The sequence below is a fragment of the Stenella coeruleoalba genome, assembly GCF_951394435.1.
Source record: "Stenella coeruleoalba genome assembly, chromosome: 5".
NCBI classification, from domain to species: Eukaryota; Metazoa; Chordata; class Mammalia; order Artiodactyla; family Delphinidae; genus Stenella; species Stenella coeruleoalba.
In genome coordinates, this window is record NC_137150.1 from 97,135,477 (window position 1) to 97,152,657 (window position 17,181).

The following is a 17,181-nucleotide window of genomic DNA, read 5'->3' on the forward strand; positions in this document are numbered from 1 at the left end:
TTAAAAAAAAATAATGGTTATAAGGACTCTAAGGAAATGTGGGGGGAAATGCTGATGATACTGTCATAGGGTTAAAAAAAGCAGAATATCATATGTATATTATGTATTCAAATATATAAAATGTATAATAAAGCATTGAAAAAATAGGTACAGCAAAATTATAATAGTGGTGGTATTCGGTGATAGCATCATGGGGAATGTTTATTTTCTTTAACATCATTAGTAAGGTAAAGAAAGCAAATTAAAACAAGATACCATTTCACCTAAAAATAGGTTTATATTTAAAGAAAAAAAGAATGACAACCATTGATGAGGCAGTGGAAATGGGAACTCCTGTACAGAGCAGATAGATGTGTGGATTAACCACATTTTTGGCAATCTAGGAACATGCAGCAAAAGATTGGGGACTTCCCTGGTGGTCCAGTGGGTAAGACTCCACGCTGCCAGTGCAGGGGGCCCGGGTTCGATCTCTGGTCAGGGAACGAGATCCCTCATGCACGTCACAACTAAGAGTTCACATGCCGCAACTAAGGAGTCCCGCATGCTGCAATGAAGAGCCCGCATGGCACAACGAAGATCCTGCGTGCCACAACTAAGATCTGGCGCAGCCAAAATACATAAATATTTTTTAAAAAAGATTGAATATATTTTGCATCCATTTTGGCCCAGAAATTCTCCTTCTAGGACTATATTCTAAGGAAATGATTATGGAAGTGCAAGAAGATCGTGTTGCATGGATACTCCCTGCAGACCTGTACCTAAGAGCTCGAAGTTGGAAGCAAGGAAGAAGAACTTGTAGAAGGGAGAAGGTGGAGAACAGAGGTGTTGCAAACCTGGAAGCCTGGTAGGTCTGGGTGCTGTGCTGTAGGAATGCTGGGAGCACCGGGTGAAGTCTGTTGAGTTTACTCTCATCCTCATACTTCCCACTTTACCGCCCTGGGCATGACCGTCTCTCCCACTCAACAGCAGACTCTTAAGTTCAGTGTCTTCCTCATCGTTTTTTCACTGGCATTTAGTCCAGTGCCTGGCACATGGTAGGTGTTCAATCAATGCTTGATAAAGGGATGAGCGATTCCAATGAAAGCTGACAGAAGCTGATAATAAACAGCATTTTGAATTTTAAAATAATCAACAAGAGGAAGTTGTCCAGTGAACTTTTTACTTGCATAAAACTGGTTCTACTATTTGTAGGAAACCATTCTTTCTCACCTGTGACAACTGACTATGTTCTCCTAAAAGAAACCCAGGCTTATTTTCTAAGCATGGGCTGTAGTGCTTATAAAAGCATGTGCTAAATTTGGCTGGATTAATCTGAAGTATGTTGGTATACTTATGCTTCCTCTGGAAATAATCCTTTGCTGGAGAAACTTTCTCTCCAAAAACTGTGGTGACGTTGGTCCTTCCCAAGAATTCGATTGCTATTGCTAGAAGAATATTGATCGAAATCAAAATTGCCTTTGGTACCTGCATGGGGACCTCACCCGCTCGCTACTTCAGCCAGAGCTCATGCTCAAGTCAATGTGTCCTATAGGCCAGTGATAGCCAAGTCACCCAGGGAGTGAAAAATGCAGGTTCAAGCATGCCTTTCCGTATCAACCCCTAATCCTACCCCATCCCATGTCTCCAGAGAGTATGAGAAGCATGGTGAAAGAAGCATCAACTTCTCTCATTTTCCAAGTTCAGCTGCGTCCTTGGTATTCATCCATTCACTTAACAATAAGTATTCCTTGATTGCTCACTTATATCAAGCACTAGGGATATAGCATGAGATCTAATCCCTTTCCTCAAGGTGTTCACATAAAGTGGGGATGACAAGTATTCAAATAGATAATTATAATAAAACATGGTAACTCTTACAATAGAAGTAAGAAAGAGTAGGAGTAGGAGATAAGAGAAAGCCAAGGATGCTTTGTGTTATCTGCTTGTGGTTATGGTAAGACAAAACAATAGCATATTGCCAAGTTCCTTTCAAAAACTGGGAATTTAATTACAGATACAGTGACCAGACATGCCAGTTTGCCTAAGACAGTCCCAGTTTATGTCTGTTGTCCATTATCTCATCTGATTTAGCACTTATCCCAAGCAAATAATGTACATATAATTTCATCCTTTCAGCCATGGCCTTAGCTAGTAGTGAGATACCCATGTACAGTGAACAGAGTGCTTACTTTAATTAATGAAAGATAACCAGTGGCCCTTCATAGCAAAACATAACATATCCCTGTGACCTCTGCCACAGTTTGACAGTACAGCCCGTTAGGCCACAGCCTATGTTTTGGTCTGTGAGACATGTGGAGCTGCCAGGCTGCAAGTCAGTGGGGCTGGTGGGAAATGTGGGATATTACAGATTATGTTATAGGCACAAGATGTAGTGTGGAAAATAGATGCTGAGCAGTCTTGCTGAGAGTAGTTTGAACTCTCTTGCAACAGTGTTATTTATTATATGGTGTAAAAATATAACTACCTTATTGTTTGGTATCAGTTTTTTATTTGCTAGTAAATCCTTTTGGCTGTGAAGAGCTAAAACAAGGAACATACATGTTTAATGAAAAATTAAGCACAGTTTTTTTAAAGAAAGTTGATGAATGTGATACTTGCAATGTTGGTTGACATATACCCCCCACCACAGGAACCATCATGATGTCAATGACCATGGGAAAAATCAAAAGACATAAATTGCTGAAGAACATCAGAGTCTACTTCAAAAGTTTGCACTTATTTCTAAAAGCAATTACACTCCAATAAAGATGTGGGAAAAAAAAGAGTGTATTCAAAGACAGTGCTTTGCCTCAAGGAGCTACAGAAAGTCCACTTGTATACCATTATGTGAGCATGACTTTTCATTTAGATCAAATAAGTTTCCTTCTAGTTGCACTTTTTTACTAATTTTTTTTTTATAATCAAAGGAAAACTTTAATGTTTTGGCTCTATGAGCACAAAAAGAACCTCATAAACAGTTAAATGAAAGCAGTTTTAAATCAATGTCTTCAGATGTATTCATCCATCTGAATACATTGGTTTGATTTTTTTTAATTTGATTCTTCATGGAATCAAGGCAAAGCTTTTCAATATTCAGTATTGGAAGATAAAACTGACATGATTATAAATACTACTATAAATTCAGTTAAAAAATTCAACAATCAAGTGTAAATATTTTGGTTTTATAGTGATAACATAAATGCAAATTTGGTGGAGCACAACATCAGAGTAAAGATATTTTCTTAGCAAATTGAGAAATTTATGGAGAAATGGGCTTAAAATTGGTTGTGAAACATATATAATTAACAACTGTATCCAAACAAGCTACAACATTTTGTTAATCAAAAAAAGAGCTGTAGTTGTGCAAGTTTAAATATTTTCATATATTCACAGAGGAAATGAACTGCAAAATTTTTACAATGATAAAGATGTTAAAGAAATGCTTTAGCATGAGAGTACATGTGGTCTGTCTTTGCTACAAATCATCAACCAAAATTTTAGAAATGTCTGAGCCTTCAAAGAACTGTTTTCTATACCAAATGATATGTCCTACAATGATCCTGAACTTTTTCTTGGTAAATAAGCCCTCTAAGTTTTTGTGGAATTTTATTCAAAATAGTTGTAAAGTTTTAGACAAAGTATTCTACACATGGAATGCCACAAACCTTAGTTTTTGAGGATATAGTTAATTGTAATTATTGAAAATCAAGTTTGCAAACAAGAAGCTATTGAAATTTACCCCTATAAGCAAGGGAACAATTGAACATATTATATAATGAGAGTTCAAAATGTGTACAAGATTTAATTTTTAAATTCTATAATTGTGCTTTGAAATATCTCAATTTATGTGAAAACTATTTTGATGGAGCTCCTATTTTAATTGGATAAAATTTTCTTCTTGATGAGAATTAAATGATATCCAGGAAATCTAAGATTTCATAGCATCTAAATTTAGTAAAACATTCAAAAAAATCATAGATAGAAAAATTGTGAAGTCAAAAAAAGACCTTGCCTATAAAAATATTTGGGCTCCAGGCATGTGGGCCTCAGCAGTTGCAGCACATGGGCTCAGTAGTTGTGGCTCGCGGGCTCTAGAGTGCAGGCTCAGTAATTGTGGCACACGGGCCTAGCTGCTTCACGGCACGTGGGATCCTCCTGGACCAGGGATAGAACCTGTGTCCCTTGCACTGGCAGGTGGATTCTTAACCACTGCACCACCAGGGAAGTCCTAGATATTTTCTCAGTTAAAAAAAAGTTATGTTCAAAAGAGAAGAATCAATTAAAGGTGCAACAATCTGAAACTGATTAACCACAAAATGCACTTCAAAAAAAGAGTGCAGACAATTTTGTGAAAAAATTAAAAATATTTTAACAAAATATTTTTAAAAATACAAAAACCCAAATTTTTCATTAGAAAAATACAGGCGCATGAAATGAAGACCGAAACTGATTAAAGTGTGTGACTCTGTATCCAGAATAATTATTCTGTTTATGTTATCTTTTAGCATTTAGATAATATTTAAAGTATTTTTTAAGTTGGTTTAATGTACACAGATATATTATTTTAATTTTTGAAATAACTGCATTTTTAAAATAGTTTGTAATAGAATTCTTTTATATGCCCATCAATATGGTAATGTCAATTTACTGATCAATAAATAAAACTTTCGAATTAATATATAACTTTAGTTATTCTAGGGACCCCTTTCACTCTCAGAAGTGCACTAGTTTGAACAGTAAATTAATGATCACATAATTATAGATGAAGGAACAAGTTTCTTAAAACATTGCCTTTTCCTAATGGTAAACTAGAAGGAACTGGGGTACCAATCATTTCATGTTTCTGAAAGATATGTGATGGAGGTGCCCACAGGTAGGAAATATTATAACCAAAAGCTAGTCAGCAAAGAAGTAAACAAGGAGGAATCATAAACATGCCCCCACACATCAAAACCAAAGTTTCTATAAAGAGAGGAGAATATTGAGCTAATGTATGGATCTTACCTGCAAATGCACTAGAAAGATTTTGGAAACTTGGATTCTGAAACTTGACATACTTGTCTGTCCACCATGTAATTCCACTCCTTATCATTGGTACTTTGATATGGATAGATGAATTAAGGTTGTAAGAAAGAATAATGGTGTCTGTAGGGAAATTAAAAACTGTGTTAGATTCAAGTAAGCATTTTTGGCCACACTTGGAAGTGCACAACCAGACACAGCTTAAAAAGCAGGGTTTGAAGACTCTCCACATGCCTACATGGCATAGATGCTGGAATCAGAAGACTATTCTTTTTCTTGCTAAGGCCCCAATTATTGAAAAATACTCTTAGACTCCATTTGACTCATGTTTCCTAACTACTTCAAATCTCTGGTAAGGGAGAACTTATTTGCAAATGAAATACCATAAATCAGTGGATAATATATACAAACAGTATTTTAAAAACTGCCATTCATCCTACACCCAGTGGGACTCACCCACGATTAGGGGTCCAGCAGCGATGCGGGAGACCCTGGGGGAGACGGTGGGGCAGGAGCGTGAAGGATCGGAAGCGAATGCGGCCAGCGCATTCCCTGTCCACTTAGGCACCTGGGAGCCTATTGGGCTCCTGGGCCTAATCCTCTGCCCTCAGAGCCTCCCTCCTGCAGCGCAGAGCCAAAGCCTTGCCTCTACACCCCCACCCAGGGCCCTACCTCCAAACTCCTGAACGCCACACTCCAGAGGCCCTCCTTTTGAAGTGCTGCAGCTACCCTTTCCCGCAGGTCCTAAGCAGAGGCCCCGCCCTACACTTGAACGTCACCCCCACTCCCGCCTAGGGAGACTCATTAGCCAGACTCATCAAGCAAAAAAGGGAGAAGACTCAAATCAACAGAAGTAGAAATGAAAAAGGGGAAGTAACAACTGACACTGCAGAAATACAAAGGATCATGAGACATTACTACAAGCAACTATATGCCAATTAAAATGGATAACCTGGAAGAAATGGACAAATTCTTTGAAAAGCACAACCTTCTTAGACTGAGCCAGGAAGAAATAGAAAATATAAACAGACCAATCACAAGCACTGAAATTGAAACTGTGATTAAAAATCTTCCAACAAACCAAAGCCCAGGACCAGATGGCTTCACAGGCAAATTCTATCAAACATTTAGAGAAGAGCTAAGACCTATCCTTCTCAAACTCTTGCAAAATACAGCAGAGGGAGGAACACACCTAAACTCATTCTATGTGGCCACCATCACCCTGATACCAAAACCAGACAAAGATGTCACAAAAAAAGAAAACTACAGGCCAATATCTCTGATGAACATAGATGCAAAAATCCTCAGCAAAATACTAGCAAACAGAATCCAACAGCACAACAAAAGGATCATACACCATGATCAAGTGGGGTTTATCCCAGGAATGCAAGGATTCTTCAATATACGCAAATCAATCAATGTGATACACCATATTAACAAATTGAAGAAGGAAAACCTCATGATCACCTCAATAGATGCAGAAAAAGCTTTCGAGAAAATTCAACACCAATTTATGATAAAAATTCTCCAGAAAGTGGGCATAGAGGGAACCTACCTCAACATAATAAAGGCCATATATGACAAACCCACAGCCAACGTCGTTCTCAGTGGTGAAAAACTGAAACCATTTCCACTAAGATCAGGAACAAGACAAGGTTGCCCACTCTCACCACTATTATTCAACAATAGTTTTGGAAGTTTTAGCCACAGCAATCAGAGAAGAAAAAGAAATAAAAGAAATCCAAATCGGAAAAGAAAAAGTAAAACTGTCACTGTTTGCAGGTGACATGATACTATACATAGAGAATCCTAAAGAAGCTACCAGAAAACTACTAGAGCTAATCAATGAATCTGGTAGAGTAGCAGGATACAAAATCAATGCACAGAAATCTCTTGCATTCCTCTACACTAAGGATGAAAAATCTGTAAGGGAAATTAAGGAAACACTCCCATTTACCATTGCAACAAAACGAATAAAATACCTAGGAATAAACCTACCTAAGGAGACAAAAGACCTGTATGCAGAAAACTCTAAGACACTGATGAAAGAAATTAAAGATGACATAAATAGATGGAGAGATATACCATGTTCTTGGATTGGAAGAATCAACAGTGTGAAAATGACTCTACTACCCAAAGCAATCTACAGATTCAATGCAATCCCTATCAAACTACCAATGGCATTTTCCACAGAATTAGAACAAAAAATTTCAAAATTTGTATGGAAACATAAAGGACCCCAAATAGCCAAAGCAATCTTGAGAAAGAAAAATGGATCTGGAGGAATCAGGCTCTCAGACTTCAGGCTATACTACAAAGCTATAGCAATCAAGACAGTATGGTACTGGCACAAAAACAGAAATATAGATCAATGGCACAGGATGGAAAGCCCAGAGATAAACCCACACACATACGGTCACCTTATCTTTGACAAAGGAGGCAAGAATATACAATGGAGAAAAGACAGTCTCTTCAATAAGTGGTGCTGGGTAAACTGGACAGCTACATGTAAAAGAATGAAATTAGAACACTCCGTAACACCATACACAAAAATAAACTCAAAATGGATTAGAGACCTAAATGTAAGGACAAGCACTATAAAACTCTTAGAGGAAAATATAGGCAGAAGACTCTACGACATAAATCACAGCAAGATCCTTTTTGACCCACCTCCTAGAGAAATGGAAATAAAAACAAATGCAAACTATGAAACTTAAAAGCTTTTGAACAGCAAAGGAAACCATAAATAAGATGAAAAGACAACCCTCAGAATGGGAGAAAGTATTTGCAAATGAAGCAACTGACAAAGGATTAATCTCCAAAATATACAAGCAGCTCATGTAGTTTAATATCAAAAAAAGCAAACAACCCAATCCAAAAATGGGTAGAAGACCTAAACAGACATTTCTCCAAAGAAGATATACAGATTGCCAACAAACACATGAAAGGATGCTCAACATCACTAATCATTAGAGAAATGCAAATCAAAACTACAATGAGGTAACACCTCACACCGGTCAGAATGGCCATCATCAAGAAATCTACAAACAATAAATGCTGGAGAGGGTGTGGAGAAAAGGGACCCTCTTGCACTGTTGGTGGGAATGTAAATCAGTACAGCCACTATGGAGAACAGTATGGAGACTCCTTAAAAAACTAAAAATAGAAGTACCATGTGACCCAGCAATCCCACTACTGGGCATATACCCTGAGAAAACCATAATTCAAAAAGAGTCACGTACCACAATGTTCACTGCAGCACTATTTACAATGGCCAGGACATGGAAGCAACCTAAGTGTCCATCAACAGATGAATGGATAAAGAAGATGTGGCACATATATACAATGGAATATTACTCAGCCATAAATAGAAACGAAATTGAGTTATCTGTAGTGAGTTGGACCTAGAGTCTGTCATACAGAGTGAAGTAAGTCAGAAAGAGAAAAACAAATCCGTATGCTAACACATATATATGGAATCTAAGAAAAAAAAAAAAAGGCTCTGATGACCCTAGGGGCAGGACAGGAATAAAGACACAGACATAGATAATGGACTTGAGGACATGGGGAGGGGGAAGGGTAAGCTGGGACGAAGTGAGAGAGTAGCATTGACATATATATACTACCAAATGTAAAATAGATAGTTAATGGGAAGCAGCTGCCTGTCGCAGGGAGTTCAGCTCGTGCTTTGCGACCACGTAGAGGGGTGGTTTAGGGAGGGTGGGAGGGAGATGCAAGACAGAGGGGATATGGGGATATATGTATGCATATAGCTGATTCACTTTGTTTTACAGGAGAAACTAACACAACACTATAAAGCAATTATACTCCAATAAAGATGTTAAAAAAAAATAAACTGCCACTCAGCTACAGGAGTAATCTTCTGGATATTTAGATTGTTACACACTCATGAAACGGAAGATGATGGAGATAGGAAAAGACACCTACCATTGAACATGCTATTGGCAATAGCACCACAAGGAGCGATGGGGATCCCATTGTGGGAGGTTTTGAATGGAGCACAGTTTCTAACATCCTGGATGAGAAATGATACAGGAAGAAGTGTTTTTGGTAAAATCTCTTAAAATGCTGGAAGTGAAAATACTGGCAGTGTAAATCAACCCATGCTGCTCCACTGGCACAGATGGAGATTACGGGCTGCTACCTGCTGTTCCCAGGCGGCTGGCTGACCTAGACTAGACAATTTTTGTGTTTTGGAGATATGTATGTGTGTACGTGCACGTGTGTGTAGTTTCTTTCCTCATTGACAGTACATTGCATACCAAATATGTCTGCAGGAAGAAATTTTACTTTGCTTGCTGTGCTAAATACCACACTAAGCCCACAATGGAATATATTTTTAAAAGTTTTTTCTTATTGGAGTGTAACTTATATTCTAAAAAGTATATAAATTGTGATTCTACAGTTGGATGACTTATCACAGGGAAATCCACCCACCTAACTACAAGAATACATTTTAAAAAGAGTGGCTGCTAAAAACCATTTGGTTATCCCTTTTATATAATGCCAGTATAGAAAAGGTTTCCTTCTATCTTTTCTTGCCAGCATGCTGAATATCATTTACCAAGAGTTAAATTTTGTAATCTTAGGTCTGAAAGAATATTCATTAAACCAAAGGCTTTCATTCAATCAAGTAGAGCCCAGTTTCCTTAAACTAGGCTGATTGAAGCCCCCAGTTTTAAAAAGGACAATGGTGGATATAGAGTGAGCTAGGCTGAAACCAATCACTCAGGGTTACTATCAAAATGGTTGGTACATCCATCAACTAAAATAGGCAACTTTAAAGATAACTACAGAAATTAAGTATGAGAAAATAATATTGAAATCTAATCGATGTGTCAGTCATTCAAAGAAGCAAAAAACTCTACTATTTGAAGAAGCTCCAGTATGCCATCAACTTTATTAAGAGAAACATAAATCCTGAATTGTGGTTGAAAGGTACTTGAAGATTTGCCCTTCTGACACATTCATTATTACCAAGACCTGGGCAGTCCAATATGTATCTGGTTTCAATATAAAATGCTGTCAAATAAAAAAATGGTTGGTGCATGAAAGGCTAAACATCTAATTGGACAAGATTCACATTCCTGCTCTGAAGAGGGAAAGCAGCAGTTATCCTGAATACTCAGCACCTTCAGTTCATGCAAGAATGAAATGAGCATTTCTGTCTTGTAAAAACTTAGCTTTTGAGTTTATTTTCCATACTGTCTTTTAGACTGAAAGATCCATCTGGCTTAAAAAAAAAAAAAAGAGTATTATACCAAGTTAAATAAAGCCTTACCTTTACATCTGTACCCACCAGTTGGCTATTACTTCTGGATAGAATATATCGATAGAGGTTCTGATAGAAGCCATACAATTTGTAGTACATATAAACATTACCCTGTAGAGGAGAACAGCAAGATGTAAGAAAAGAGAAAAATAAACTGAAATATTAATAAACACGGACAGGAGTTTTAAAATATAAGAAGTAGTACCAAAAAATATTGATGTGAACTGAAAGTTTCTTTATATCAGATAGAAACCCAAGAAATTATTTTTAAAAATCAGTATTGGAAAATCCTGGTCTATACAAAATTATTAAAATGACTACATAACTTATTTTTAATGTCTTTGTAAGGGCTACCACATTCCTGCCTTGAAAAAATTTTATAACTAGCCTTTGTATTCTCAATATATAAAATTTGATTTCACAAATATTTCCCAGCAATACTAGGAAAGATCCTTTGTCTAGGGGTTGTGGTAAGCATCAAATTCACATGGTCTCAAAGCAGATCCATGAAACACAATTTAAAATTGGAGCCACTGAGCATGTTTAGGCGCATGTTCACAACTGCCCATGTGAAAGACACAAGCCCAGCTCCTTGGTGTCCAGCTCCGGTGTTGTCTTTTTATCACTAGGATCTAGCACAGTACTGGGGCATATTATACTTGGTTAAGAAATGGTGAGCCATTTGTTATGGACAAAAAGATGGAATAGTTCACTGATCTAGAAGAAAGGTGGTTTTCACCTTAGCAATAAGTAGCCTTGTGGCCATGAGAGATGGGCGTTTTCATGGATTTTGCCGAATGAGGCTGCCCAATCACAGGCTACCATTGTGCTTCTACATTCATGGTGAAATACCAAGGCCCTAGAACTTCTCCTTTTTTTTTTTTTTTTTAATTTGTATTTATTTATTTTTGTCTGCATTGGGTCTTCATTATTGCGTGAGGGCTTTTCTCTAGTTGGGGCGAGCGGGGGCTACTCTTCGTTGTGGTGCTGCAGCCTTCTCATTGCGGTGGCTTCTCTTGTTGCGGAGCACAGGCTCTAGGAATGTGGGCTTCAGTAGTTGTGGCATGTGGGCTCAGTAGTTGTGGTTCACGGGCTCTAGAGCACGGCTCAGTAGTTGTGGCACACGGGCTTAGTTGCTCCGTGGCTTGTGGGATCTTCCCAGACCATGGCTCAAACCTGTGTCCCCTGCATTGGCAGGTGGATTCTTAACCACTGCGCCACCAGGAAAGCCCCTTAGAACTTCTTCAAGTGGGCTTGATATAGATTTTACTAACAGCACATATGATGCAAATGTAAATGTCCAAGGTAGCTATTTATAATTAATATTCTACCTACCTCCAAAATAATGAAGGTATGCATCTAAAAATATGAAGGCCTAAATTTTATTAAGTGCCTCCCATATGTCAGGTGCTATGTTCAGTGCTAGAAATACAAAAGTATTACTTTACAGTTCCCTGAGTCAACTGATTCTTTTATGCTATGCAAATTTGGCCTCGCCCTAAGGACCTTTAAGAGGATGAGTATGGAAGATGGGAGCTGGTACCCAGGTTAGGCTGAAAATAAAGGTCATGGTAAGTGTGACCAGTTACAGAAAACAACAAAGGCTGAAGAGCTTAGTCCCTGGTAAAAGAAAAGCCTCTGGAACACTGAGAAAGGGAGAAGCTGGGCCCTAAGAGGCGGGCTGCAACATCGTAAACAGAGAGCACGGATGTGAAGGTGAACAAGTCAGGCATAGCAGGAATGACAGATTATATTTCCTCACCAAAGGAACCTCTACTGATGACCCATAACTACAGAAAATATGAAATCCATGGAATGGAACTTACCATACATTTTCTTGGAAGCTAAAAAGAGCATTCTACTTACCCAAAGGTATATACTCATATAATCATGACAAAATAAATAGAGAACACTCACATGCTGGGGACAGAAGTGTTTTAATAAACTGTTTTCAATAATTCTTTGTCCAAGATTTTACAAGGCCTCCAAGATCATCATCTTTTGATTAGTCCTAGAGGCACAATGCACTTTATAGTGTTTCTTTTCTTCCATGGTACTTGGTGCAGGATTCCTAGTTTAAGGCAGAGAGCCTTGCGTGGGTCTGTCATCTAGCGTGTGTAATGTGTGTGAACTTGTGGGCAGAAGGCTCTGTGCTTGCCCTGAGTAGTTTGGTTAGATTTTTATGAGAAAGCCTTTGCCTCAAAGGAATGGTTAGCAGCTGGTAACACTTATTTGCCTTTAGGATTTCAAAGGACACAGACAGATGGGAACTTGAAGCCCTTTAAGGTTTTATCTTTTGGATTTTTTTTTCTTCAAAATTTTAAGCACCCTGTGCCTCCCAAGAAGGAACCAATCCTGCTGACACCTTGATTTCAGACTTCTGATTTCTAGAATTGTAAGAAAATAAATATCTAGCGTTTAAAGAAAAAAGAAAAAGCAACACTAACTTTTACTTTCGGGGGGCAGCATGGTGAGTTGAGGAAGGCAAGAAAGTACACAATTGTAGAGAACTAGAATTTTGACCTTTAACAAAAGAGCACAGATATAAAACTTCCCTCATGGGACTTTATATAGATATCACTTACAACTCAAGTACTACTCAGTAATTTTCTCATAATTTACATCAGACTCACAAAAATGATTAGAGATACAGATGTATTCAGAATATTACTGATGCCAACATGCTTTCATCTGGGATCAAGGGGGAAATAGGAAAGGGACACATAAAACCAAAGCTTCCTAGAGCATAAAGAAATATAATTTATCACTTTATCTTTTTTTCCATTCATTTAAAATTTCGGCAAACATTGTCTAAGCATCTACCATGTAAAATATACTGTGCTGTGCCCCTGTGAAGGAAGCAAAGATTCTTATGTTCATTCAATAAACATTAATTGGGCAACTACAGGGTGTCAGGCATAGTTATAGGTGCTTGGGATACAATAGTGAGAGACAGACAATAAACAATACATATAAAAACTGTTCATTTATATAGTAAGTTGGAAGGTGATAAGTACTATGGAAAAAATGGAAATTACAGTAAGGTAATAAGAATCAGGAGTGCAGGTGTGAGGTGAGCAGACAGAATGAAGTATGAAATAGGATGGCTACTGTAGGCCTGAGTAGGTGATGGCTGAGCCAAACCGGACCTGAAGGCAGCAGGGGAGTTAGCCGAGTGGATGTCAGGTACAGAGAAGAAGCGAATGCCTGACTTGTCTGAGGAATGAGGGGGCCGGTGTGGTCAGAGAGGGGGTGGGGAAGAGAATGGAGAGAGGAAGTTAGGAGGAAGTAAGAATCCAGATCACATAGGCCTTGTAAGGACTTAGGCTTTTTCACTGAGTAGAAAGAGAAGCCATTGCAGGGATTTTTGAACAAAGGAATAACATGATATGACTTATACTTTAAAACGTTCACTCTGGCTGCTCTATTGAGACATGGATACAACAGGGAGACCTGATAGGAGGCTACTGTAGAAATCCAAGTGAGAGGTGAGGGTGGCATGGAGCTGGGTAGTAGCAGCAGAGGTGGGCAGAGGTGAGCAGACTCTGGATATATTTTGAATGTAGAACCAATAGGATGGATTGGATGCAAGGTGTGAAAGAACGAAAGGAGTCAAGAATGACCCCTGGGCTTTTAGCCTGAGCACCAGAAGGACAGAGTTCTTTTCAACTGAGATCGTCTGCGGGTGGAATAGGGTTTTTCTGGGGATGGGCGTAGAGTAAGTAAGGGGAAGAAGTGGATATTAGTTCGGTTTTAGAAACATTAAGCTGAGATAGAAAACAGAGAATTGGTAATCGATAGCATTTAAACCTAGGAGGTAGATGATATTTCCAAGGAGGTGAGTGCATACGGAGTGGAGATGAAGACTGAAGGCCGTGACTAAAGCCCTGCAGATCTCCACGTACAGAGTTTGGAGAGGGCTTCCCTGATGGTGCAGTGGTTGGGAGTCTGCCTGCAGATGTGGGGGACGCGGGTTCTTGCCCCGGTCTGGGAAGATCCCACATGCCGCAGAGCAGCTGGGCCTGTGAACCATGGCCACTGAGCCTGTGCATCTGGAGCCTGTGCTCCACAACGGGAGAGGCCGCGACAGTGAGAGGCCAGTGTACCGCAAAAAAAAAAAAAAAAAAAGAAAGAAAAATAGTTTGGAGAAAATAGGAGGAACAGCAAAGGAACCAAAGAAGGGCAGTCAGGGGACTTCCCAAGTGGCGCAGTGCTTAAGAATCTGCCTGCCAGTGCAGGGCACATGGGTTTGAGCCCTGGTGCGGGAAGATCCCACATGCCACGGAGCAACTAAGCCCATGCTCCACAACTACTGAGCCTGTGCTCTAGAGCCCACGAGCCACAACTACTGAGCCCACATGCCACAACTACTGAAGCCCACACGCCTAGAGCCCATGCTCTGCAACGAGAAGCCCCCACTCGCCACAGCTAAAGAAAGCCCGTGAGCAGCAACGAAGACCCAACGCAGCCAAAAATAAATAAATTAATTAAAAAAAAAAAAAAGAAGGGCAGCCAGAGGGCAAGGAGGAAAACCAAGAGAGTAAGGTCTCCTGGAAGCCAAGAGAAGAAAGCATGTCAAGGAGGAGGGAGTGATTGCCTGTGTCCAGTGTGTGACAAGGCACTGAGGACGGAGCACTGGATTTATCCACAAGGAAGTCATTGGTAACCTCGCAATTTCACTGAGTGTTAGGGCCATGGGTGGGTCTTTGAGAATGAGAAGAGAGGAATTGGAAATACCCAAGAGAGATGACTCCTCTGAGGAGTTTCCCTGCTAATGCGAGGAAAGAAATAGGCAGATAGCGGGCAGGGAAATTTGGGAGAACAGAAGAGTGCTTTGTTTTTGTTTTTTAACAGATAGGTCAAATAATATGTTTGTGTGCTGATGGGAATGATCCAGTAGAGAGAAAATTTGATGATATAGAGAGATGACAACTGCTGAGTTAAGTCCTTATAAAGGCAAGAAAGGCTAGCATCTATCACACAAGTGGAAAGGTGAGCCTTCAGATGAGAGCATGGGTGGTTCACCTGTGGTAACACGTGGGAAGGTTGAATATGTAGTGCAGATACGTCTGGACGTGTATTTGTGTGGTGTGGCATGTAAAGCATGGTCCCTTTCCTCAGGGAGCTTCCTGTGAATAGAGGAAATGAGTCTACAGGATATTATATGGGCGATTGTAAGTCCATAAGAAGAGTTAAAACAGCACTCTCAGGATACAAATGTGGGCAAATTCTTGCTGGAGACATGAGCGAAAAGGAGGCTCAAGGAAGTGTTTGGATATTAGTGGCTTAAAACAAGTGAGATCTTACAGGTGGGAGTGAGAGGGGAGACTTTCTAGGCAAAAGAACAGCAGGAACATAAAGAGTTGCATCATGGAAAAGCAAGTTGGGCAGTTTGGCAGGAGTACAAGGTCTCCTGCAAAGATAAAGATGAAAAGGTGGCTGGGCCTCAGGTGTTGAAAAGTAATCTGAAAGAGGGCACATTTTGGGGGACAGGGTGTGGTCTACTGATTTGGCAAATAACAGTTGGCTAAAAGTAGGAGAAGCCAAAGGCTAGATGTGCAGTTAAGGTTGCTGTGATGCTAGATCAGGAGGGACTGAACTGGGGTGATGCCAAGAAAATGGAGTGAGAAAGTGGTTCGGAGAGACAGGGATTGCAGAACAGTAATCATACATCAGAGGTCTGGATGAGAAAGGAGTGGGCAGGGTAAAGTCAAGGAGGAAAATTTTGAGTCTCGGTGATGGGATCTTTCCCAGAAAGGGAAGTCAGGAGGGTTTTTCAGGAGATGACGATGAGTCTGGTATGGGGAGAAAGCAAGGCCTTGAGGATGGGATGTTCAGTGACAAGCTCAAGAGAAGGCCTGCCTGCACGTGAAACATCACATGCAGAGTCATCTATGCAGGGGAAGGAGGGGAGACGGATCAGGTTAGGGAGGAGGTGCTGTGGGAGAGGTGCAGAGTCCAGAGGACAGGACAGGACCTTTGAAAAGTTTCAAGAAATACATTTTCTTTTTTTATAAATTTATTTATTTATTTATTTGGCTGCATTGTGACTTTGTTGCTTGCGTGGGCTTTCTCTAGTTGTGGCGAGCGGGGGCTACTCTTCGTTGCGGTGCGTGGGTGTCTCATTGCGGTGGCTTCTCTTGTTGTGGAGCACGGGATCTAGGCTCAAGGGCTTCAGTAGTTGTGGCTCGCGGGCTCTACAGCACAGGCTCAGTAGTTGTGGCGCATGGGCTTAGTTGCTCCGTGGCATGTGGGATCTTCCCCGACCAGGGATTGAACCTGTGTCCCCTGCATTGTCAGGCGGATTCTTAACCACTGCGCCACCAGGGAAGTCTCGAAATACATTTTCATTTGATCAAGTCTTTGCTACCTAGTAAGACTGTGGTGGCCCTGAAAAGGTGCCTCTTGATCTCCTACTGCAGGGAGCGTAATCGAGGGGTGGGCGCGGCTGCTGTGCTCTGAGGTCATCCTATGTTTGCACCAAGGCCATGCTTCCCATTGCTGCTCCCAGACAATGGCTGAGCAACAGGGATACTGAGGTAAGGACTCTCTGTTGGGGTTGCTGAAACTTTCTTAAGAATACTCTGCAGTCTAAGACCTTTCTTCCCTCTTCCCCATCTCTCTACCCTCCTCTCCCTCTGTCCCTCCTTCCTTCCTACTCTGCTTCCCTCTCCTTCCCAGGGGTCAGAGCTGTGCTGTGGTCTGACAGCTCTCCCAGCCTCCTCCAGCTTCCTCCATATTTTCCCTCGCAGGCAGTTCCCCCAGTAAATCTCTGGCATGTCTAATCCTGTCTTGGCATCTGCTTCTCAGAGGACCTGGACTAACACGAGACTTTAATCAGCCCCAAAGCAGGGATGTCTCTTAATATTTCTTTGGCATTTCTCACA

The 17,181-nt window shown here is 40.2% G+C and overlaps 1 protein-coding gene across 2 annotated transcripts in view; it reads right to left on the minus strand.

Annotated features, from left to right (window-relative positions):
* The window catches only part of LOC307186589 (cell cycle control protein 50C-like), a 28,926-nt gene that overhangs the window by 4,435 nt on the left and 7,310 nt on the right, over positions 1-17,181 (minus strand). For both annotated transcript variants that reach the window (XM_079921886.1, XM_079921885.1), the window contains exons 6-8: positions 10,304-10,405; positions 8,950-9,037; positions 4,984-5,124 (exon numbers count right to left, since the gene is read on the minus strand). In XM_079921886.1, the coding sequence (XP_079778012.1) occupies positions 4,984-5,124; positions 8,950-9,037; positions 10,304-10,405 (331 nt within the window). The remainder of the gene's footprint in view (positions 1-4,983; positions 5,125-8,949; positions 9,038-10,303; positions 10,406-17,181) is intronic.